Here is a 26,036-nt window from a genome sequence, read left to right on the forward strand (position 1 = left end):
AATGGTGCTTGAGCCAATAATCAAGAGTCTGAAGGGTTTTTTTTTTTTTTTTTGCATTTTAGGTTTTGGGGTACATGTGCAGAACATGCAAGATAGTTGCATAGGTACACATGTGGCAGTGTGATTTGCTGCCTTCCTCCCCTTCACCCACATCTGCCATTTATCCCCATGCTATCCTTCCCTAGCTCCCCACCCCCACTGTCCCTCCCCTATTCCCCCCAATAGACCCCAGTGTGTAGTGCTCCCCTCCCTGTGTCCATGTGTTCTCATTGTTCATCACCCACCTATGAGTGAGAACATGTGGTATTTCATTTTCTGTTCTTGTGTCAGTTTGCTGAGAATGATGTTCTCCAGATTCATCCATGTCCCTAAAAAGGACACGAACTCATCGTTTTTGATTGCTGCATAATATTCCATGGTATATATGTGCCACATTTTCCCAGTCCAGTCTATCATTGATGGGCATTTGGGTTGGTTCCAGGTCTTTGCTATCGTAAACAGTGCTGCAATGAACATTCATGTGCATGTGTCCTTATAGTAGAATGATTTACAGTCATTTGGATATATACCCAGTAATGGGATTGCTGGGTCAAATGGAATTTCTAGTTCTAGGTCCTTGAGGAATCGCCACACTGTCTTCCACAATGGTTGAACTAATTTACACTCCTACCAGCAGTGTAAAAGTGTTCCTATTTCTCCACATCCTCTCCAGCATCTGTTGTCTCCAGATGTTTTAATGATCGCCATTCTAACTGGCGTGAGATGGTATCTCAATGTAGTTTTGATTTGCATCTCTCTAATGACCAGTGATGATAAGCATTTTTTCATATGTTTGTTGGCCTCATGTATGTCGTCTTTTGTAAAGTGTCTGTTCATATCCTTTGCCCATTTTTGAATGGGCTTGTTTGTTTTTTTCTTGTAAATCTGTTTGAGTTCTTTGTAAATTCTGGATATCAGCCCTTTGTCAGATGGGTAAACTACAAAAATTTTTTCCCATTCGGTTGGTTGCCGGTTCACTCTAGTGACTGTTTCTTTTGCCGTGCAGAAGCCGTGGAGGTTGATTAGGTTCCATTTGTCTATTTTGGCTTTTGTCGCCAATGCTTTTGGTGTTTTGGTCATGAAGGCCTTGCCTACTCCTATGTCCTGAATGGTTTTGCCTAAATTTTCTTCTAGGGTTTTTATGGTGCCAGGTCTTATGTATAAGTCTTTAATCCATCTGGAGTTAATTTCAGTGTAAGGTGTCAGGAAGGGGTCCAGTTTCTGCTTTCTGCACATGGCTAGCCAGTTTTCCCAACACCATTTATTAAACAGGGAATCCTTTCCCCATTCCTTGTTTTTGTCAGGTTTATCAAAGATTGTATGGTTGTAGATATGTTGTGTTGCCTCCGATGCCTGTGTTCTGTTCCATTGGTCTATATCTCTGTTTTGGTACCCATACCATGCTGTTTTGGTTACTGTAGTCTTGTAGTATAGTTTGAAGTCCAGTAGTGTGATGCCTCCTGCTGTGTTCTTTTTGCTTAGAATTGACTTGGCTATGCAGGCTCTCTTTTGGTTCCATATGAAGTTTAAGGTGGTTTTTTCCAGTTCTGTGAAGAAGGTCATTGGTAGCTTGATGGGGGATAGCACTGAGTCTGTAAATTACTTTGGGCAGTATGGCCATTTTCAAGATATTGATTCTTCCTAACCATGAACATGGAATGTTTCTCCATCTGTTTGTGTCCTCTCTTATTTCGTTCAGCAGTGGTTTGTAGTTCTCCTTGAAGAGGTCCCTTACGTTCCTTGTTAGTTGTATTCCTAGGTATTTTATTCTCTTTGTAGCAATTGTGAATGGCAGTTCATTCTTGATTTGGCTCTCTTTCAATCTGATATTGGTGTATAGGAATGCTTGTGATTCTTGCACATTGATTTTGTATCCTGAGACTTTGCTGAAGTTGCTTCTCAGTTTCAGGAATTTTTGGGCTGAGACAATGGGGTCTTCTAGATATACTATCATGTCATCTGCAAATAGAGACAATGGCTTCCTCCTTTCCTATTTGAATACCCTTTATTTCTTTTTCTTCCCTGATTGCTCTGGCTAGAACTTCCAGTACTATATTGAATAGGAGTGGTGACAGAGGGCATCCTTGTCTAGTGCCGGATTTCAAAGGGAATGCTTCCAGTTTTTGCCCATTCAGTATGATATTGGCTGTTGGTTTGTCGTAAATAGCTTTTATTATTTTGTGATACGTTCCATCAATACCAAGTTTATTGAGGGTTTTTAGCATAAAGGGCTGTTGAATTTTGTCAAAGGCCTTCTCTGCATCAATTGAGATAATCATGTGGCTTTTGTTTTTGGTTCTGTTTATGTGGTGAATTACGTTTATAGACTTGCATATGTTGAACCAGCCTTGCATCCCCGGGATGAATCCTACTTGATCATGGTGGATAAGCTTTTTGATGTGCTGTTGCAGTCGGCTTGCCAGTATTTTATTGAAGATTTTTGCGTCTATGTTTATCATGGATATCGGCCTGAAGTTTTCTTTTCTTGTTGAGTCTCTTCCGGGTTTTGGTATCAGGATGATGTTGGTCTCATAAAATGATCTGGGAAGGATTCCCTCTTTTTGGATTATTTGGAATAGTTTCAGAAGGAATGGTAACAGTTCCTCTTTGTGTGTCTGGTAGAATTTGGCTGTGAACCCATCTGGACCTGGGCTTTGTGTGGTAGGCTCTTAATTGCTGCCTCAACTTCAGACCTTATTATTGGTCTATTCATAGTTTCGGCTTCCTCCTGGTTTAGGCTTGGGAGGACACAAGTGTCCAGGAATTTATCCATTTCTTCCAAGTTTACTAGTTTATGTGCATAGAGTTGTTTGTGATATTCTCTGATGATGGTTTGAATTTCTGTGGAATCTGTGGTGATTTCCCCTTTATCGTTTTTTATTGCATCTATTTGGTTATTCTCTCTTTTCTTTTTTATCAATCTGGCTAGGGGTCTGTCTATTTTGTTGATCTTTTCAAAAAACCAGCTCTTGGATTTATTGATTTTTTGAAGAGTTTTTCATGTCTCTATCTCCTTCAGTTCTGCTCTGATCTTAGTTATTTCTTGTCTTCTGCTAGGTTTTGAGGTTTTTTTGATCTTGCTCCTCTAGCTCTTTCAATTTTTACGATAGGGTGTCAATCTTGTATCTCTCCACTCTTCTCATGTGGGCACTTATTGCTATATATTTTCCTCTAGAGACTGCTTTAAATGTGTCCCAGAGATTCTGGTATGTTGTGTCTTCGTTCTCGTTGGTTTTGAAGAACTTCTTTATTTCTGCCTTCATTTCATTGTTTATCCAGTCAACATTCAAGAGCCAGTTGTTCAGTTTCCATGAAGCTGTGCAGTTCTGAGTTAGTTTCTGAATTTGAGTTTTAACTTGACTGCACTGTGGTCTGAGAGACTGTTTGTTATGATTTCAGTTGTTTTGCATTTGCTGAGGAGTGATTATACTTCCAATTATGTGGTCAATTTTAGAGTAGGTGTGATGTGGTGCTGAGAAGTTATATTCTGTGGATCTGGGGTGGAGAGTTCTGTAAATGTCTATCAGGTTTGCTGTTCCAGGTCTGAGTTCAAGTCCTGGATATCCCTGTTAATTTTCTGTCTGGTTGATTTGTCTCATATTGACAGTGGAGTGTTAAAGGTTTTTTTCTTTTGTTTCTGAGAGAGGGTCTCGCTTTGTCACCCGATCTGGAGTGCAGTGAGTGGCACGATCTCAGTTTACTGCAGCCCCCACCTCCTAGATTCAAGCAATTCTCCCACCTCAGCCCCCTGAGTAGCTGGGATTACAGGTACCCAGCTAATTTTTGCAATTCTGTCGAGACAGGGTTTAGCCATATTGGCCAGGATAGTCTCAAACTCCTGACCTCAGGTGATCCATTGCCTCAGCCTCCCAAAGTGCTGGGATTAAGGTTGTGAGCCACTGCGCCTGGCCTGAAGGGGTTTTAATACAAAGAAGTTGTATTCTTTAATATAAAGAAGTTATGTAATACAAAGTTATCCCAGCAGTAAGATGCTGAGAAGAGACCAGCAATAGTTACAACAGCTATAAAACTATTAGCACTGAATCATAATGATCTGGATTAGAACTCAAATAAATGGAAGGAAAAAAGATAAATTTAAGAAACACTAGACATTTAGAATTAATGGCATCCTAATACAGGGAAAGGTATAGGATCCACTGTCCTCTATCCTACTGACCAACCTATCCTCATTCAGTATCAAGTGCATGGTTTCATTATAAGATTATGTCTGGCAACATTAATCTCTTGTTCATTATTATTCTCTCAAAAATGTTCTTGCCTATTTTGCTGTTTATTATTCTACAGTATCAGAAAAATCCAATAAAATTCTAAAATAAATCCCTTTGAAATTCTCAAATACATGTTATTTGGTCCCCACAATATTTCAGAAAACCTGACATGTTTTTCCGCTTGGGGCAAAGGGGTCTAGAGTTTTATTTCTATCATAGGTGTTTGAATGTCAAAATACCTTGACTAAAGAGATCCCTACCCCTTTCTTCTTTTTTTACTACAATGAAAACACAACTTACCGTATAAAATCCTAAATTTCTTAAGAGGGTCTTCATCAAAATTTCAGCCAGGTGGGTGTCTGGATGGCAGCTCTGAGTGCCATAAGGTTGATCTGACAGATTTCCGTAGCCAGTACACACAGAAGAGAGGTCAGCAGCATCAGAAGGTGAACTATAGCCAAGTAGGGAGGCTACATGGGTATGATCCTGCAAACTTGTCAGTATGATATCCAGCTGCATTCTCTAAACAACAATAAAATAGGAACAAGTAACTAGCATAATATGCACTAGAAGAGAAAACAAAAGGATCCCAGAAAAAAAACTATACTAATGATGCTAACTAATCTACTTAATAGTTTAATAAACAATCATCTTCAGGAAGTACGTAATTACAAAAGTACCCAAGTAATTCCATTTAGGAAAATGCAACATATAGGTTTTTATTTTAGCCTTCATTAAACCTCTAAGCTAGCATGGCACGCTATGCATAATGATTTTAGTTCTGTAAGTAGAGAGGAGTAAGAAACGCCAATAGACAAACTATATTACACATTACAGTGTGACTTTACCAATGACAACTACTTATTCTGATGTTTAAAATAAGTAACTTGAGGCACGGGGTGGTGGCTCACACCTGTAATCCCAGCACTTTGGGAGGCCGAGGATGGCAGATCACAAGGTCAGGAGTTCGAGACCAGCCTGGCCAATAAGGTAAAACCCCATCTCTATTAAAAATACAAAAATTAGTGTGCTGGTGGGCACTGGTAGTCCCAGCTACTTGGGAGGCTAAGGCAGGAGAACTGCTTGAACCTGGGAGGTGGAGGTTGCAGTGAGCCGAGATTGCACCATTGTACTCCAGCCTGGGAAACACAGTGAGACTCTGTCTCAAAAAAAGTGAAAAAAACTTGAAATCTAGACTAATACAAAACACTCATTAAAAATCATCCATAGGCTGGGTTCAGGGGCTCACGCCCGTAATCAAAGCACTTTGGGAGGCCAAGGCAGGTGGATCGCTTAAGACCAGGAATTCACGACCAGCCTGGGCAACATAGCAAAACCCCATCTACAAAACATATGAAAATTAGCTAAGCATGGTGGTGCACACCTGTATTTTCAGCTACTCAGAAGTCTGAGGTGGGAGAATAGCTTGGGCCCAGGAGGTTGAGGCTACAGTGAGTCGTGATCATGCCACTGCATTCCAGCCTGGGTGACAGAGTGAAACCCTGTCTCAAAAAAAAAAAAAAAATCACTTGTGGGCCAGGCACAGTGGTCTCATGCCTATAATCCAAGCACTTTGGAAGGCCAAAGCAGGAGGATCACTTGAGGCCAGGAGTTCAAGACCAGCCTGGGAAACACAGCAAGACCCATCACTACAAAAATGATTAAAAAAAAAAGCCAAGTGTGGTAGCATATTCCTACAGTTTGAGCTACTCCAGAGGCCAAGGCAGTAGGATCCCTTGAGCTTAGGAGTTCAAGGATAGAGTGAGCTATCATTGCACCACCCTACTCCAGCCTGAATGACAGAGCAAGACTCTTGTCTCTATAAAAGATTTAAAAAGAAAGAAAAATATCAGTAGATATTATACTGCAAATAACTACCAAATTTTTCCCTCAAATCTGTATCTCTGAAACGGTTAACTTCTACTTGGTTGGGCAAAATATACTTATTTTAAGGTACATAAGATAACAATGGAAAGAATAAGCATACTCATATCATCGAATACTTTTTCCTAACAGTCATCTCTTACTCTCTATAAAAACAATTTCAGACAAACATCTCAACATGGAGCCACGAGAAGCACATGCACTTGATTTCAACTCAGCATACTACAAATAAGCCAGCGTGTCTGGCTTACTACCATAAGAAACACTGGAAAAATCAGTCCTTATTTTAATAATTAGCCCCAAATGACTTAATGAATTATCACTTGCTTCACCTAACATTGTTAGACATCTGGAAACTCTTCCAGCATAAAATATTAAATAACCAGGATTTATTAGACCCATCAAGTACTTATGCTCCATGCACACATGGCAACTGATCCGTTTTATTGCCTCCTCAGTCTAAATTTTTATGATACTACTGCTTTACTTACATAGTACACAAAGGCCTACCTGTCCTTTGGATAAGCTTTCCCATCTATCAGGTCCTTGGGGTAAAAGAGAATGAAGTAATTCCATCCGTTCTCGTAATGGAGGTAAGAGCATGGTTGCTCCCACTGACAGAGTTTCAATTACCACCTAATATCAAAAGAGAAAAGTGTACTGATTGGCCTGGTTCTTATGGTTTTTTTTTGTTTGTTTGTTTGTTTTTTTTTTTTTTTTTTTTTTGAGATGGAGTTTCGCTCTTGTTACCCAGGCTGGAGTGCAATGGCACGATCTCGGCTCACCACAACCTCCGCCTCCTGGGTTCAAGCAATTCTCCTGCCTCAGCCTCCCAAGTAGCTGGGACTACAGGCACGTGCTACCATGCCCAGCTAATTTTTGTGTTTTTAGTAGAGACAGGGTTTCACCATGTTGACCAGGATGGTCTCGATCTTTTGACCTCGTGATCCACCCGCCTCGGCCTCCCAAAGTGCTGGGATTACAGGCGTGAGCCACCGCGCCCGGCCAGTTCTTATGTTTTTAATAAAACCACATTTAAAGTGAACTCACTATTAGGATCATGTAAGTCTAAAAGAGTTGGCATGATAAAAAAGAAAGCATGCAAGTCCTCCTTCTGATATCTTTCAGAAGTCTATGAATACATATTTTGGATTTGCCATGAAATACCTAATCATCATCCAATGAATATTTAATGTTGTTTCTATAGCATTCAGACAGGTAAAGCTCTGTGCAAAGTGATTTGGGTACAGAAAAGAATAAGACAGACAAAATCTCTGCTTTTATGAGCTACATCTAATGGAAAAGAAAGACCCTGAGCAAGAAAGTATAAATGTGAAAGGAGTCACATAGGGAAAGTAAAAGGATGCAACAACTTGCATGAGAACACAAACATGGCAATTAACACAGCCTATGGACTCATGGAAGATCTCCCTGAGGATTAGGAATTTAGGAATTGCAGAATTAGTAGAACATGGTTAGACAAAGGTCCAGGTAGTAGGAACAGCATAAAGAATAGTAGCTGCATTATCTTAGGCCTCATAACTTCTCTGGGTCATGGCTTGTTAATCAGTAAAACAGTGTTGGACTAGATAAAATACATAGTGCTTGTCAGTTCTAATATGCAATTTTTCTATAAATCAATGCTCCATTAATAATTCTTTGAATCACTATAATCATTAAAAAATTCAAGTGTATAAGAATAACCCTTCCATCAAAAAGCATGTGTCCTCCAACAAAGTTAAGAACAGGACAAATCTTTAATGACTTTCTCAGAATACTTTACTCAAACTAAAATCAAGCTAAAATAAAAGGTAAAACCATCTTTTAGCTGTGTAAATTCAACAAAGGTGACTAAGGATTAAGGACTGAATGCACATATTCTATTTCCAAAAGCCCATCTAAAACAATGGCCAGGGGTGGCAGGTGGGATAATTCAAAAAGACCCCCCTTAAAAAAACTGATAAAGGAAAAAACATCATCAAAATTTTGGAAATAGAAAGGAACAGATAAAGGGTAACCGATTTAAAAGACCTGAAATGGCTACACCCTAAGTCAATAATGAGAAAAACCAAAAAACACTTTGATTTATACTGTAGAATTCCTAGGGGCTCATGTACTCCTGCAAGAGGAAAGATAGGAGGAGCTCAAAATAGGAGGACCAATTGAAAACTGGTTAAGATAACCGGCAAAGTTGAAGGTAGGAATATCAAACTAAAATTGGGAGGGAGATTTTAAGACAAAGTGTTCATTCTGAATATTGAGACTCCCAAGCTCTTTTTCCCCATCAGAAGATCGTCACTCAGGTTTATACCTCCTGGCAGTAGCTTAGAAGAGCTTTCCTTTGAAGAATCTGACTAGCCCAGTAGAAAAGACTTTAAGTGACAGACATAAAATGTTACCTTCCCCCAAAAAATAGCCCAGCCACATCAATCTACAATAAATTTGATAAAACTCATCACTGTGTAGAGGACTTTTAGCATCACACTCTTTTTTTTTTTTGGAAACAGAGTCTTGCTTGTGTTGCCCAGACTGGATTACAATGGCACAATCTCAGCTCACGGCAACCTCTGCCTCGGGGGTTAAAGTGATTCTCCTGCCTCAGCCTCCCAAATAGCTGGGATTACAGGTGCCCACCACCAGGCCTGGCTAATTTTTACATTTTTAGTAGAGATAGGGTTTCAACATGTTGGCCAGGCTGGTCTCAAACTCCTGACCTCAAGTGATCTGCCCACCTCAGCCTCCCAAAGTGCTGGGATTACAGGCATGAGCCACCATGCCTGGCAATTACATCACACTCTTAACAATGATTAGGCAGCAAAAGGTTATTAGAAATTTGAGGAAAGCCTTTAATATGACAGAGACCAAAACTAACAGAAATGGTCTAATTTTTAAAATGTACATAGTGAGAAACACACAAGAACAAAACTTAGTATCTTCAAAAAGGGTAAGTCAGAACAGGAGGCTACTAAAAAAGGAACACTTTGAGAATGAAGAAAAGAGCCTTTATAAATTAAAAAGATGATAAATAGAAAATCTCAATAGAATGGCTAGAATATAGAATTAAATTTCTTATAAAGTAGAGGGGGATGAGATGGAAAACACAAGAAAATCAACAGGACTGGTTTGGGAGGTCAAGTATGCCAATAATAAAGAATTCCAGAGAGAGGGAGAGAACACAGAAAACAATAAAGAGAAAAATCAACAAAACACTTCCAGATAATTTTCTTTTATATTTTTTAGTAGAGAAGGGGTTTTGCAAGTTGGCCAGGCTGCTTTTCAACTCCTGGCCTCAAGTAATCCATCGGCCTTGGCCTCCAAAATTGTGGGATTACAGGTATGAGCCACCATGCTTGGCCAAGACAATTTTTTAATATTGAAGGCTGTGTCCTTCCCCCATCACTTCATATCATTTTGAAACGTAAGAACACAGGCCGGGAGTGGTGGCTCACCCCCATAATCCCAGTACTTTGGGAGGCTGAGGCAGGTGGATCGTAAGGTCAGGAGTTCAAGACCAGCCTGGCCAAGACGGTAAAACTCTGTCTCTACTAAATATACAAAAAAATTAGCGGGGCATGGTGGTGGGCGCCTGTAATCCCAGTTACTTGGGAGGTTGAGGCAGACAACTGCTTGAACCCAGAAGGCAGAGTTTGCAGTGAGCTGAGACTGCCCCATTGCACTCCTGCCTGGGCAACAGAGCAAGACTCCATCTCAAAAAAACAAATGTAAGAACAGAAAGGACAAGTAGAACTTGCTCTATAGCAACTAGAGTGAAAAACAGATTTCCATACAAAGGATCAAAAGCACACTAATTTTCTAAGTAACACCACTGAAAACTAGAAGACAATGAAGCAATGACTTCACAAGTCTCATGGAAATGATTTCTAATTTAGAAATTTATGCCTAAACCATTCATGAAGATACTCAACTGTCAAACTACTTAAGTGCGAGCATATTTTCATTTAATGTATTTTCTGTCAATCCTCTCTCAGAAGCTACTGATGGATGTAGAAACCCAGCAGAAACCACCTGAACCATGTGATTGAGGCTGATGTTGTCAGTAATAAGATACATGGACATCATTAACCTCATGTAGTAACATATGAAGGCCACTGTGCCCAGCCACTTAGCATAATGTTCAGACGGTTCAGTTAGGTTGTAGTATGTATCAATACTTCATTCCTTTTTATGCCTGAATAATATTACATTGTATGGATATACCAAATTTTGTTCATTCGTTCATCAGTTGAGAAACATTTGTGTTTTCACCTTTTCACTATTATAAATAATGCTGCTATGAACATTCATGTACAAGTTTTTGTGTGGACATACGTTTTCAATGCTCTTGAGTACAGACCTAGTAGTCGAACTCCTGGATCATACAGCATCTTTAACTATTTAAAGAACTGCCTGTTTTCCAACACAGCTGCACCATTTTACATTCTCATGCAATGCATGAAGGTTCCGATTTCTCCACCTCCTCCAACACTTGGTATTATTAGTCTGCCTTACTGGGTGTGAAGTGGTATCGCAATGTGGTTTTGATTTGTATCTCCCTAATAATTAATGATGTTGAACACTTTTTCATGTGTTTATTGGCTATTTGTATCTCTTCTCTAGAGATATGTCTACTCAATTTCTTTGTTCATTTTTACAACTGGGGTGTCTTTTTTATTGTTGACTTATAAGAATTCTTTATGTATTCTAGAAACTAGAACCTCATCAGATATATCACTTACAAATATCTTTCCCATTTTGTGAGCCGTCTTCTCATTTTCTTGATAGTATCTTTTGAAGCACAAATGTTTTTAATTTTGATGACGTCCAATTTATTTTTCCTTTGGTTGTTTGTGCTTTTAATGTCACAGCTAAGAAACTGTTGCCTAATCCAAGGTGATAAAGATTTACACCTATGTTTTCTTTCATGAGTTTTACAGTTGTAGCTCTTACATTTAGGTCTTTAATCTATTTTGAGCTAATTTTCTATTATGTGATGCAAGGGACCAACTTAGTTCATTTTTGTATGTGGGTATATGGCTGTCCGAATACCATTTGTTGAAGACACTATTCTCTCATGAAATTGTTTTGGCAGTCTTGTAGAAAATCAATAAGCCACAAATGTATGAGTTTATTTCTGGACTCTTAAGTCTATTCCATTGATCTATATATCTATCCTTCTGACAAAGCCACTCTATTTTTATTACTGTAACTATAAAGTAGTATGTGTTTAAGTTGGAAAGCGTGAGTTTTCTAACTTCATTCTTCTTTTTTAAGACTGTTTTGGCTACTCTGGATCCTTGAATTTCCAAGATTTTAAGATCAGCTTATCAATTTCTGCCAAACAAAGCCAGCAAGAATTTTGAGAGTGACTACACTGAATCTGTAAACCAATTTGCAAATTACTGACATCTTCACAATATTAAGTCTTGCAATCCACAAACATGAGGTATGTTTCCATTCATTTTGGCCTTCTTTAATTTCTTTCAATGATTTTTTTATGGTTTCCGTGTACAAGTCTTACACTTTTGTTAAATGTATTCCTAAGTATTTTATTCTTTTTGATGTTTTCATAGGTAAACTTGTTACCTTTATTTTTTTTATTGTGCATTGCTGGGGTATAGAAACAATTTTTATACATTTATCTTTTACCCTGAAAGTCTGCTGAATTTGTTTACAAGCCCCAGTAGTTGTGTATGAGTGTGTGTGCATGTGTTCCTTAGGATTTTCTACACACAAAATCATGTCATCAGCGAAAAGAAATAGTTTTACATCTTCCTTTTCCATCTACATGACTTTTATTTCATTATCTTACATAACTGCCCCGGCTAGAATAGAAATGGCAGGAGTGGAAGTCCTTATTTTATTCCTGATCTTAGGGGGAAGGTTTTCAGTTTTTCTCTATTGAGTATGATATTAACTATAAACTTTTCATAGATGCCCTTTATCAGGTTAAGAGAGTTCCCTTGTATTCCTACTTTGTTGAATGTTTTTATCATGAAAGGATGTTGAATTTTGTCAGATGCTTTTGCAGCATCCAGATAATCACATGGTTTTTATTGATTTTTCTATTAATATGGCATAATATATTGACTGATAGTCATACTTTGAAAATGTATTCTATTTGGTCATGGTGTACAATCTTTTAGTTAAGTTGCTGGATTTGGTTTGTTAGTAGTTTGTTGAGAATTTTTACATGTATCTTCATAATGGATATTGAAGAATGCATCAGAGCCCTTTAATAGCAGGTCTATAGTTTCTCTTTTCCTGCAATGTCTTGGTCCACTATTAGGGTAATACTGGCCTCACAGAATATAGTTGGCAAGTATTACCTTCTCTTCTATATTCTTGAAGAGTTTGTGAAGAACTAGTGTTAATCCTTCCTTAAATATTCTGTGGAATTCACCAGTGAAGTCCTGGGCTTTCCTTCATGAGATTTTTCTTTAAGGCCAATAACTCTTAGACTTGCCCTTTTGAGACTATTTTCTAGATCCTGCAGGTATGCTTCACCCTTTTTTATTCTTTTCTTTTGTCTCCTCTGACTGTATTTTCAAATAGCCTGTCTTCAAGCTCACTAATTCTTTCTTCTGCCATCAATTCTGCTATTAAAGGACCCTGAGGCATTCTTCAATGACAATTGTATTCATCAGCTCCAAAATTTCTGCTTGATTCTTTTGAATTATTTTAATATGTTAAATTAATCTGATAAGATTCTGAATTCCTTCTCTGTGCTATCTTGAATTTCTTTGAGTTTACTCAACACAGATATTTTGAATTCTCTGCCTGAAAGTTCACAATTCTGTTTCTCCAGGATTGGTTACTGGTGCCTTATTTAGTCCATTTGGTTAAGTCATGGATGGTGTGGATGCTAGCAGATATTCTCCAGCGTCTGGGCATTGAAGAGTTAGGTATTTACTGTAGTCTTCACTGTCTGGGCTTATCTGTACCCATCCTTCTTGGGCTTTCCAGATATTTGAAAGGATTTGGGTGTTGTGATCTAAGCTGTATATGCTTTAGCAGCATGAGGTTCTTGCAGCCACATAGAGGTACCACCTTGATGGTCTAGGACAAAATCTGGGAGAATTCTCTGGATTATCAGGCAGTCTCTTGTTCTCTTCCCTTACTTTCTCTCAAACAGAGTCTCTCTCTTTCTCTCTGTTCTCAGCCACCTAAAGCTAGGGGTGGAGTGACACAAGCACCCCTGTGGCCACAATCACTATGACTGCATTGGGTCAGACCTGAAGCCAGAACAGCACTGGGTCTCTCTCAAGGCCTGCTGTAACCACTCCCTGACTATTGCCTGTGTTCACTCAAGGCCCTGTGGTTCTACAATCAGCCAGTGGCAAAGCCAGCCAGACCTGTGTTCTTCCCTTCAGGGCAGGGAGGTTCCCCCAACTCTTTAGAGGTGCCGTCTGGCAGTCAGGGACTAAAGTCAAAAATCTTAGAGGTCCACCCAGTGTTCTACTGTACAATGGCTGAGCTGGCACTCAAACCACAAGATACAGTCTTTTTCACTCATGCCTCCCCTTTCCAAAGCTAGAGGAGCCTCACCCCATAGCTAACACCTCCTCAGGCCACAAGGAGTATTGCCAGACAAGCACCAAGGTTCCCTTAAGGCCCAGGCATTCTTTTTGTTGCTGTTTTGTTTTTGAGATGGAGCCAGGCTATAGTGCAATGGTGTAATCTCGGGTGACTGCAATCTCTGCCTCCCAGTTCAAGTGATTCTTCCGCCTCAGCTTCCCCAGTAGCAAGCGCGCACCACTAAGCCTGGCTTATTTTTTTTGTGTTTTAGTGGAGACAGGGTTTCACCATGTTGGCCAGGATGGTCTCGATCTCTTGACCTGGTGATCTGCCCACCTGGGCCTCCCAAAGTGCTGGCATTACAGACGTGAGACACCACACCCAGCCCCAGGGATTCTTACGTTAGATTATGGTGAATACTGCCTGGCCTAGGACTCACCCTTCAGGGGAGTGGTTTCTCCTATAGCTCAAGGCAGGTCTAGAAATGCCATTAAGAATCCAGTCCTGAAATCAGGGATTCCAAGAGTTTATTTTGTGCTCTATCCCCGTGTGGCTGTGCTGATACCTGAAGCCAGCAAGTCTTAGAGCCTCACCCAAGGCCCTTGACGTAATGCCTGGGTATCAATGCTGGTTATTCAGGGCCCATAGGCACTTCAGTTAGCAGGTGATGAATGCTGCCAGTACTGAATCATTTTCTTAAAGGCAGTGGGTTCCCTTCTGGCTCAGGGTATATCTAGAAATGTCATCTGAGAGCTGGTGCCTAGAACAGGAAGCCTTGTGATTCTGACTGGTCCCCTATCCTGCTTTGGCCAAGGTGGCATTTAAGAGGCAAAGCAAAGTCCTGCCCACTCTTCCTTCTCCTCTCAAGTGGAAGAAAAGGGTCTCTTTTGGAGCCACGAGCTGTGTAGCATGGCATTGGGGGGAGGGGCAGCACTCCTTTGGTTGCTGCAGCTGCAGTCTCAGTATGTCATGTATCCCTCTGTCCACTAACTCTGGGATCAGTTCAGCACTAGTACTTGCCTAAGAGTTATAGTCCTTTGGGCCTTGACTGCCTTTCAGGTTTACGTGGAGGCACAGAGCACTATAGGCCTCAGTGGCAAGGCTTGAAGGAATTCAAAATTGGACCACTGGGATCAGCAATTCCCCTCTGGCTAGGTTTGGTTTAAATGGTCCCTCGGGTGTCAGCTGGGTTTGGTCCAGTTTTCCTTTCTGCTCTAACAAAATAGCATTGAGTTCAATGCCTCACAATTGCTGTGTTCTCCCTCCCACAGCACCCAGAGACACTCTGCACATACTGCCACTGCCACAGGGCGAGGAGTGGCATTGCCAATTTAGGACTGTTTTTTCTATCTCTTCAGTGCCTCTTTCAGTCATATGAAGTTAAAACCAAGCACTATAAGTGCTCACCTGATTTTTGGTTCTTATGAAGATGCTTTTTTCTGTGTAGATAGTTGTTAAATTGGTGTTCTTGGCAAGGGGAATGATCAGTGGAGCATTCTATTCCACCATCTTGCTTTGCCTCTCAATTTCTCTTTTAATTTCTGTAGGGTCCGTAGTAATATCTCATCTTTCATTCCTGATTTGAATAATTTAAGCCCTCTCTCTCTTTTTCTTGGTCAGTCCAGCCAGAGGTTTGTTGGTTTTTGTCTTTTCAAAGAACCAATATTTAGTTTCCTTGATCTCAACTGTTTTTCTATTCTTTATTTTTAAAATTTCACTCTAATCTACCTTAGTTCCATTTTTCTACTTGCTTTGGGTTGAGCTGGCTCCTCTTTTTCCAATTTCTTAAGGTGGAAGGTTGAATTACTGATTCAACATATTTCTTCTTTTTAATATAGATGTTTATAAGCTATAAATTTCCCTCCAAGCACAGCGATAGCTGCATTTCATGAGTTTTGGTATGTTATGTTTTTGTTTTCATTAATCTTAAGTATTTTAAATTTCTCCTGTAATTTCCTTCTTTGATCCATTGATAATTTAGGAGCACACTGGTTTAAAAATTACTTATACTTTCTATTATTACCTGCCAAAATATTTATTTTTATTTTCTATATTTTGTACTACAAATATATAGACATTTTTACATTTTCCCCAAATTTAATATTGTATTATAATACTAAATATGCTTTTTCAACCTATACTCTCCTTATTTATAATCACTATGCTATTCTAGGCCACTTCTTCCTCCTCAAGCCGACCTTCCTCTCCTTAGCTCTGGTTACAGTTCTAGTAGATGACCCAGTCCACATGTTCAGTTACTACTATTGACCAAGGCATGTACTAGGTCCTTGCCCTCAGGAACTCATCTTCTGGTGAAAAAAGAGTAACATGTTTGTAAACAGGCAACTATAAAACAATGTGATGTAATGAGAACATATACAAGAAAAACCAAATATGGTGGGAGGGCAGGAATAAAAAGTTTCTCAGAGATAGCATCTGACCTTTGTCTCAAAGGATGAGTTAACAAAAAATAACTGCTCGCACCAAGAAAACAGGAGTAAGGGAAACAACATCCAGTTGAAACTGTCCAAGGTACAGTTGAATATATCATATGGCTAAAATCTCAGTCAAAGACGTGGCTTTCTCTATTCTCTTACCTCTTGGATTTCATCTGGGACAGTTGAGTCCATCAGTCTGAAGAGCAAATTTCGAAGTGGGCCCGCCTGCCTCCCGAGAATGCTGGTAGCTACCCCTCCCGCAAGTGCAAGAGCAAGGTGATTTGAAAGTAGTTTTAGGCACAGCTTGAGAAAACTGTGGTGTTCCCTGAAACCAAATAAACTGCTATGAATTTTTGGAACATAAAAGTGTATGTGCTACCCAGTTTGGGTAACATTTTTTTCAATTTAAAAATTTTGTCGGCTAGGTGCAGTGGCTCATGCCTATAATCCCAGCACTTTGGAAGGCTGAGATGGGCAGATCACCTGAGGTCAAGAGTTTGAGATCAGCCTGGCCAACATGGCAAAACCCTGTCTCTATTAAAAATACAAAAATTAGCCAGGTGCAATGGCAGATGCCTGTAATCCTAGCTACTCAGGAGAATTGCTTGAACCCGGGAGAAGGAGGTTGCAGTGAACCGAGATTAGCCACTGTACACTAGCCTGGGTGACAGAGCAAGACTCTGTCTCAAAAAAAAAAAATTTTTGTCAAGTCATGAACAGTAATTTTTTAAAAACATGATTTGTTAAATTATGACTTTTTCCTAGAGGTTATTATCAATAAGTATCTAAGGTTAGCTCTTTCCTAGATTATAAAAAAGTTCCATATAATTTGGGAAAACAAGAAAGAACAGTAAGTCAAAATTCAAAAGGAGTAATTTATACACATGCACAAACACACATATAACATACCTTGATGAAGGGAAAGGGAGTGGGGGAATCTCACTGTTTATTTTATCACAGTATCTCTCAAGAAAAGATCGCAGGTGTGAGAAGGTACTCTCTTCAAGATCTACACAATAAGGTCGGTGCCATGCAACAACTTGTCTAGAAGGACACATAAGAAAATAATAACAGAAAATGAAGTTTCTATAAATGATCAAAAACGAAAATTAAAATATATTGGCCAGGCATGGTGGTGTATGCCCACAATCCCAGCTACCCAGGAGCCTAAGGCAGGGGAATTGCTTGAACTTGGGAGGCAGATGCTGCAGTGGGCAGAGACTGCACCACTGCACTCCAGCCTGTGTGACAAAGTGAGACTCCATCTCAAAAAATATATATACACATATATACATCAAAGATGAATGATTTCAACAACATACACAGAAGACATTACTGATTATGAAAGTGATAAAACCTTTCATTTTAGTGACTAAGGAAAACCACGAATTTGCCATGTTTAAGAAGAAAGCATACAACCACCACTTGTTTTGGAAGGTTTGGATGTCTACTCACCTGAAAGCAGAGGGCTGAGTTACATGATCTACTAAAGTCCCTCTAGTTCTAAGAGTCTAGAAAATGTGTATTTCTTATTAAGAAAAATATCCCGATTCTATAGAGTGATATACTGAAATCTATTAAGACAAAATCCTGAAATTTATTGTGAATACTTGCAAGATCTTGGGACTCAACTACCTACACATGAAGTGGGAAGATGGAGATTTAATGCTAATAGCAAATTACTTATATTCAACTTATTTATTTTGGCTTTTGTGTTAAGAGGAATAACTATTAATAAATATTTTTAACTGATTAGAATATCATTTTAAAACTCTGAGTCAAAGGTATAGAATGCAAATAAAATACATTCTAAGCTATAAATTAGCCCGTATGTATTTGAAAATATCTGAAATAACTCAGACATTCCTTAAAATTCAATATCTTAATATTGACTGAAACTCACCTACCTGATTGACTAAACACATACAATTAGCACTTTAGGAAAAAGTTAAGTTTCTGCAAAAAGTAACCTCCTTGATTTAAAAGTAAGGCAATTTTTTTTTTTTTTTTTTTTCCAAAAAACCAACCAGATAAAGAGTGCTGATGTTAAATAACATTAAATCAATAAAGCCCAGTTCTGATTTTAATTTCCTCTGGATACACAGACATTTAATGTTTTAAAATTCGTATCTAGAATAAGGAAGGATTCAAAATGTTTAAGACAATGTCTTAAATACCTGGTATGACCTCTTGCTTGTGAGACATGTCTAACATCAACACTCAGAAGAAATGTAATGTCATTTCTATGATAGAGAAAAAGCATTCCTACGTATTTCAGAAGAGTATTTTATGAACAAAGCACAATTATTTCCATTTTTATTAGTGTTTCTACTTTTTATTGATTTTTTTGTGTTAAAACACACAAGAATCTTTCAAAACAGGCACTCTTACCTGTCCCTAGGAAGAGCAGTCCATGCCAGACTATGTGACGTTCCAGCTGAAATCTGCTGAATGGCTATGCCGTCTAAGCCACTCACTTTCTTTGGTTTAGTAATAGGACCTGTGGAATTTCCCTGGCCACATTGCCCCATTGAGTTATTGCCCCAGGCATAAACTTCATTATCTAAAAACAAAATATAAAGTATTATTTAAAAGAAAAGCCAAATTTAAATGCAGTATTTTTACATAAGACAAAGTTAATAATATTTCCTTAAAAACAAATGACTTTACCATGAGAAAGAGCCAAACAATGACTGTCTCCGATTGAAACATCAACTATTCTTGTGGCAGCCAGTTCTTCAATAAGCTTGGGTCTCAAAGCAGTAGCTTCTGAAGAACCACAACCTAGACAAGCTCCACAGCCCCAAGCGTAGACCTGAAAAAACAGGGATACACTACACGTAACTCTGAGATGATTAGATTGTTGGCTTGTTTAGGGATAAATAAAATCTATGAAACTAGAGTGTGGTTTGATAAAAAATAACTTTCTGATGTTAAAATCATTTTGATCATTTTAAAGATTATTATAGCAATTTGTCGTGTTGCATTTAAGCATCTGCTGTATAGGCAGACAAACAGCTAATCTGAAAACAAAAATAACTGGTCATAGAAAAAACAGAAAGGTCTTCTGTGACAGTCTGCTAAACTACTACCTGGTTTGCAATTTGTTATATTTGCCCCATCTAACTAGCTTTGAAAATACTGTCTTAAAAGTTCTCCTTTATGTGTTTCTCACTATTTTGGTAAGATTAAGATTAGAACGAGGTACGGGCATATAAAATAGATTATAGAAATCACAAAACTGATGTTTATTATTTAGTATTAAAATACCTCACCTCATTGTTACAATAATTATCACTTACAAAGAGGGCCATGTGAAGCAGGAGCAAGATAGTTCCTCTCGAACATCTTCATTTTTGACTAATCAATACCAAAATAACCACTGACTGATTTAAGATGCTTGGGGAAAGGGTTAGGTGGGAAAAAAAAAATTTGTCTTTGGCAAGACAAATAAGTGAATAACTGCCAATCTGGCAACCCAAAATCAACAAAATCAAAACAATGAGCAATCTGAATGATTTTTTCTTTATCTTCAATAGGTTTTGGTAAGATTATACAGACTCTTATCTTTATGCCACCAAATTTGAGAATTTGTTTTTGTCTTGCAATTATTTTAGGAAAGACTGCTGCTGAGAGATTAAACCACTTCAATAAAAACTAAAAAGCACTGTCCAGATCTAGTGGCCCAAGCCTATAATCCCAGCACTTAGGGAGACAGAGGCAGGAAGATCACTCGAATCCAGGAGTTCAAGACCAACCTGGAAAACATGGCAAGACCTGGTCTCCACAAAAATTTTAAAAATTGGCCAAGCATTGTGGTACAGGCCTGTGGTCCCAGAGACTCAGGAGCCTGAGCGGGGAGGATCTCTTGAGCCCAAGAGGTCAAGGCTGCAGTGAGCCTTGTTTGTGCCACTGTACTCCAGCCTGAGCAACAGAGTGAGACCCTGACTTCAAAATAAAATAAAATAAGAACATATATTTGTACTTGTTTTCAGGTAACTTACTTAAGTTTAGAATGCAACAAATTCCAGTACATAAGGCATATTTGACAAGATGTTAGGAACTAAAGGACAGTGAAATAATGTACAGTCAAAATCATCACAGGAAATCTCCTAAATCACTCATAAATTATAATACGGTCATGCACCATTCAGTCAATAACGAACCACATTATACAACAGTGGTCCCACAAGATTTAATGAAACTTTGATGCCAGTATTTTTACCTTCTATGTTCAGATATGTTTAGATACATACTTATCCTTTTATTACAATTTCTGAAGGTATTCAGCATAGTAACATGCAGTACAGGTTTGAAGCCTAGAAGCAATAGGCTACACCATATAGTCTAGGAGTGTAGTAGGCTACACCATCTAGGTTTGTGTGGTACTCTCTACAATGTTCTCACAATAACCAAACTGCCTAACAACACATTTCTCAGAACATATCCTGTTAAGTGATACATCACTATAATACTGTCACTTAGTAAGGCCTACATAGAGTTTCTCTTGCGGTGTTCTTTTCTTTGAGCACCAGATGAGAAATACTTGGCTTGCCTTTAGGGACTGGATCATACCATATAGTATGGTGAGAAGTCAGTACAGAAGAGGCCTGAAAGGGCTGAGAGAGACTAAGGAAAAGCAAATGTTGACCATCATTTCATGCTCAAGTTTAATGGTAAAAAGAAATACTCTTAGCCTTTAAAAATATTTGACTTTACTTTTTTCCATACATATATATCTGATTTAATATAACTTAAGGTATTCATGATATGACTATTCTATAAACAATTTACAAGTTCTCTTGGAATTCAATGTAATAGATTTGTTAGTATTATTATCATTACTACTACCACCACCAACTAATAGTCGAAGAGTACTTGATAATCTACAGAAGCTCTCAATTCTGATGGTTATCTTATATGATCATTTGTATGCAAAGCAGAAACTATCACCCCTCATTAAAAAATAAGGACATGATGTTCAAGGAATGTCTGTTAATTTGCCTGTGTTTTGCTTATGTATACATCAAATATATAAGCACCTTTTAACTTTAATTCATGGATTCTTACTATAAAACCCAAGGTGAGAAATACATAGAAGAGACATTTTTAAGGCAGCAACTAACTAATGTAATAATGAATAACTTGAGTTAGATTTTTAGGACACAAGGCATTCTAGTTTCTCAAAGAATAACAAAATTATATGCTAATTTCAGCTTTTCTGCTCATCAGTCTTACAAATTAGTCACAAAACACTTCTATACCACTGCCTGGCACAAGGTGGCCTCCTATACATGACAGAGTAAGTTGTCAGCTCACTTTTTTACTGCCATCACTGATGGATACACAGGGACAAATACTGTCACAGTCTCTAACCATACCTGGCTACCCCCTATCCTCGACAAACATATAGGGTAAGATTGAAAATAAGCATGTAAAAGTTCAAAGCTTATAAGCTATAAAAGTCCAAAGCTTATGAACTTTTACAAAGGCTCATAAAATTCTGACTATCCTAAGCCTGACTTTACCCTGTTTCTCAGAAACACCTCTTTCAGATTATTTTCCGTACCTAAGCATTCTCTTTATCCTCTTTTTTGATCACCCTCTTGCCTTCTTAGTTCATATCATTGTTTCCATCAACATCTAGTTCAGCTTTCCTCCACTATCGATGATGTTTTGGAAAAGATTTAAGGGAAGATAAATGCTAACACATTTTAGAAAATCAGTTTAATACAAAGAACAGAGCCTCCACTAAGGTTTATCTGGGTCACATAGGCCACATTAGAAAACCTGGTTCCTTCTCAGATACTCTACTTCAAACAGGAGAAAATACTTCATTTCAGCATGTTGCCTAAAAATGAACCTATCTGAATTTAAAAATTTAAATACAATAATTACTAATTACTTTTTAGTCACCTAATCCTCTGAAATACTCCAAGTCTTTTATTCTCATCTCTTAGTCCTACCTGCCCTGTGGATGTCAAAGCTAGTGAAGACTGGCTCCCAGCACACACTTTGCGAATGAACATTCCTTGTAAAGCTTCAATAACTTTAGGTTTATACACTCTGTTGGTATCACCATGACCAAGTTTACCTATAAAAACAAACACATTAAACCATTTACTTGCTTCAAAGAACCTCTACTCTTTTTAATAGTACTAAAGTTAATAAAGAGCTTTAATCTTTCCATTACTAAATGACAGATATGAAAAGCTTGTTTCTGATAGCTGAGGATGTTAACAAGAGAGCATTTTTAATGTAAGAAAGCTAACAAACAACCACTGACAGCCTTTTATATCTTGATTTCAAGCAATTAAAATCAAGCAATTTAAAATCACCTTTAAATCAAGCATTTAAAATCACTTTTAAATTATTTTTCTGTCTTTCTCCTCCTTTAATGGCCCTATTACTAACTTCAAATTTGCTGACATAATATACATGTACTATACGAGAATGTATATGCATATCATTTTTCACAAGAGTTTAAAAAAGATTCAATAGTTCATGAAATTCAAAACTTGGCAAATCATTAAAGAAGAAAAACAAATGGCCAACAATCTACAAATTCAACTTCACCAGGAATAAAAAAAAGTAAAAACTAAATGATACCATTTTCGATATTGAAATTATTTAATTATATTAATTTTAATACACGCTGTTGTTGAAGACTATGGGGAAGTGAGCACTCACATTGCTAGGAAGAGTGACTAATTAAAGTGAACAAAGATTTACTCATTGTGTTGTTAAACTGAAAAAATGGAAACCGTCTAGATACGCAACAATAAGAAACTGGTTTTATAAATTGTGCCACCATCAAATAAAAGAATACTTTGAGCCACTTAAAAGAATGATGCAGAGTCATGCTTCTTGATATAAAAAAGATACTATGCTGGGTGCAGAGGTTCACGTCTGTAATACTAGCTCTTTGCAAGGCCAAACCTGGCGGATCACTTGAGCCCAGGAGTTTGAGACCAGTCTGGGCAATCAAGCGAAATCCTGTCTCTAAAAAAATACAAAAATTAGTTGAGCATGGTGGTGTGTGCCTGCAGTTTCAGCTACTGGGGGGCTGAGGTAGGAGGATCGCTTGAGCCCACGAGGTTGAGGCTGCAGTGAGCCAGGTTTACATCACTGCACACTAGCCTGGGTTAACAAAGCAACACCCTGTCTCAAAAACAAAAAAATACTATTAAAGTAAAACATATACATGTCAAAACATATATAAACTTATATAAAATATACACATGTAGGTCCAGTTTGGTTTTTAAAAACACATCTAAGTAGAAATATACGTAAATATTTGTATAAATGTATATTTATTTGTCTATTTCCAAAATGTTAACAATGGTTAAAGCAACATTTGTAAAAGTTCAGTTCTTTTTTAATTTCTTTGGGCTCATCTGTATTTGAGTCTTTCCACACTAGGCATATATAACTGAAAAATACATTTTTTAAAATCTCAAGAAAAAACCCAAAGCTACTGAAAAAAAAGGATACATACCATTGTCTCCTCCTCCGAAAGACCAGACAGTTCTCCCATCTTTAGACAGAGCAATAGTATGTGAACTGCCACAAGAAACCTCTCCTACATTGCTTATGTCTTTTACTAATGTTGGAATGTTACGACTATTGCTGTCACCATGACCTTGGATAAAACACACACAACAAAGAAACAAAGTTACCTCTTTTTCTCTAGGTCCTTACTTTACAAGTAGAATAAATGTTACAATTTTAAAATAGACTTGAGATACTTTTTAAATGCAATATGAAAAACAAAATCATTTCTTAACATCTTCTCAAACAATCTTCCAAGCTGCTCCTAAACTGGGTCATGCAGTCACTTCAGTGAACCATTAAAATTATCTATTCATGCTCCCCTCATAGCACTTACCTTATGTTGTCCTGGTTCATGCTCATGTTGACTTGTTTTCATTACCCACTAGATTATAAACTTCAGGATCAGGATGGTATTGCTCTTATCCCAGAAACCCTACAGTGCCTGGTCATAATAGGGCACACTCAGTAAATGCTTGCTAGATTTAATTACATCTTAAATATCAGCACTGAAATCTAGGTCTTAACTATATAAAACTATCTTCCTCTGGGCTTAAACAAAATAAATGACAGTTTATTCTCACTAGTAAATCTACTCTCACGGCTTCTCAGTAACTGTAATCATTTCTATTTTTCTAGAATAACTTCCATTTAAAAAAAAAATCTTACCTAATCTTCCAAAGTCTCCTTCACCCCAGGTGTATAATTCCCCATCCTCTGTGACAGCAGCACTATGTCTGTATCCAGCTGACACACAAACAACTACCTGCATTGCATACAAGTAAATATAATGAGCATGCACATGTTAAAACATATAGTCCATATTTGATACTATACACAGAGACTTCACAGATACTAATATTCACAACCCATCCAGGAATTTCCATGTACAGTTGTGGAGACTGTGCTCAGAACAAGGATGACTGGCTAAGGAGTCAAGTAAGTGTTGAAATACATGCCTATAATCCCAGCACCTTGGGAGGCTGAGGCAGGCAGACTGCTTGAGTTCAGGAGTTCAAGTCCAGCCTGGGCAACATAGTAGTATCCCATCTCTTATAAAAAATATGAAACTTAGCCAGGCATGGTGGTACATGCCTATAGTCCCAGCTACTCAGGAGAATGAGTTAGGGGGACCATTTGAGCCCCAGGAAATCGAGGATGCAGTGAGCTGAGATAGCGCCACTGCACTCCAGCCTGATGACAGAGCAAGACCCTGTCTCCAAGAGAAAAGAAAAGAAAAGGAAAGGAAAGAAAAGAAAAGAAACAAGGGAGGGAAGGAAGCTAGGTAGGTAGGCTGGTTAATAAAAAGAGAAGATATGGGCTCAGTTTCTAATAGTTCTAATTATTTGTGTGGGTCCTTGGCAATTACTTAGCTGGTCTAAATGCCTCACCTTTCAGGTGTCTATTAAGATGCTACCTCTTCTAAGAGCACTCTCTGACCTACCTCATTACCTAATACCACACCCTGCTCAAGTTAATGTTTATTGCTCATTTTTTTCTTTACTATTACCTGAAACTATTTTATATGTTTGTTAACTTATTATCTCTACCCTGAAGACTAAAGGATTAGCAACTTACCTGTCTTGTTCACTGCTACACATCTAATGCCCAAAATACTGCCTGATACTTGGAAAGTACTAAATAAATGCTTGTTGAATGAATGACTCTCACTTTGCTTATCTGTAAAATAGGGATAATAACTATTCTTATAAGAATATAAGAATTAAAATTCAATAACGTACATAAAGGTGTTCTGTAAACTGTAAAACAGATATACAAAAGATTAAGCCAAAGGGTTGGGGGTAAGGGGCACTGGCAGAAAGAAAACATTAAAATCAGAAAGATATTGTCAATTACCACACCAATGCACCTAATTATTTTTATAACTAAAAAGAAAGCACATACCTTTCCTTGTAGAGGTCCCTGAATAAGCTTGGGATATTTCTGTGTTGAACTATTTCCATGTCCCAGTTTCCCATAATCACCATCTCCCCAACTGAAGACTTCTCCTTCTGTCGTAAAAGCTAAAGTGTGACCATCGGATCCTTTAGAAGATGAAACCTTTTTAATGGATCTGTGAGGCTCAAATGTTAACTTTTTTAAAGTTGACTGATTATTGGAGTCTCCAAGGCCCAGTCTCCCATAGCTGCCTTTACCACAAGCTCTAACAGAGCCATCAGTAGAAATGACAAAAGTGCAGTACTGTCCAGCTTCAATCTATAAACAAAAAATCATAAACATAAAATACTTATCTGAGTGTCAAGTATAATATTTAAGGCTGATTTTGTCAAAGAGGCTCAAAAGACATCTTTTAAAGCAGAATATGGCATGATTCTCCAGAGAGATTAAGGAATATACAGAAATTTAAAAGAATATGGTC

The 26,036-nt window shown here is 38.0% G+C and overlaps 1 protein-coding gene across 9 annotated transcripts in view; it reads right to left on the reverse strand.

Moving 5' to 3' along the window:
• The window catches only part of HERC1 (HECT and RLD domain containing E3 ubiquitin protein ligase family member 1), a 224,929-nt gene that overhangs the window by 120,252 nt on the left and 78,641 nt on the right, over positions 1-26,036 (reverse strand). For all 9 annotated transcript variants that reach the window (XM_078333326.1, XM_078333325.1, XM_078333323.1 and 6 more), the window contains 10 exons: positions 25,562-25,873; positions 24,326-24,422; positions 23,604-23,747; positions 22,072-22,199; positions 18,776-18,920; positions 18,497-18,668; positions 17,015-17,149; positions 16,265-16,430; positions 6,663-6,788; positions 4,569-4,790 (listed from right to left, as the gene is read on the reverse strand). In XM_078333326.1, the coding sequence (XP_078189452.1) occupies positions 4,569-4,790; positions 6,663-6,788; positions 16,265-16,430; positions 17,015-17,149; positions 18,497-18,668; positions 18,776-18,920; positions 22,072-22,199; positions 23,604-23,747; positions 24,326-24,422; positions 25,562-25,873 (1,647 nt within the window). The remainder of the gene's footprint in view (positions 1-4,568; positions 4,791-6,662; positions 6,789-16,264; positions 16,431-17,014; positions 17,150-18,496; positions 18,669-18,775; positions 18,921-22,071; positions 22,200-23,603; positions 23,748-24,325; positions 24,423-25,561; positions 25,874-26,036) is intronic.

The sequence above is a fragment of the Callithrix jacchus genome, chromosome 8 (assembly GCF_049354715.1).
Source record: "Callithrix jacchus isolate 240 chromosome 8, calJac240_pri, whole genome shotgun sequence".
NCBI classification, from domain to species: Eukaryota; Metazoa; Chordata; class Mammalia; order Primates; family Cebidae; genus Callithrix; species Callithrix jacchus.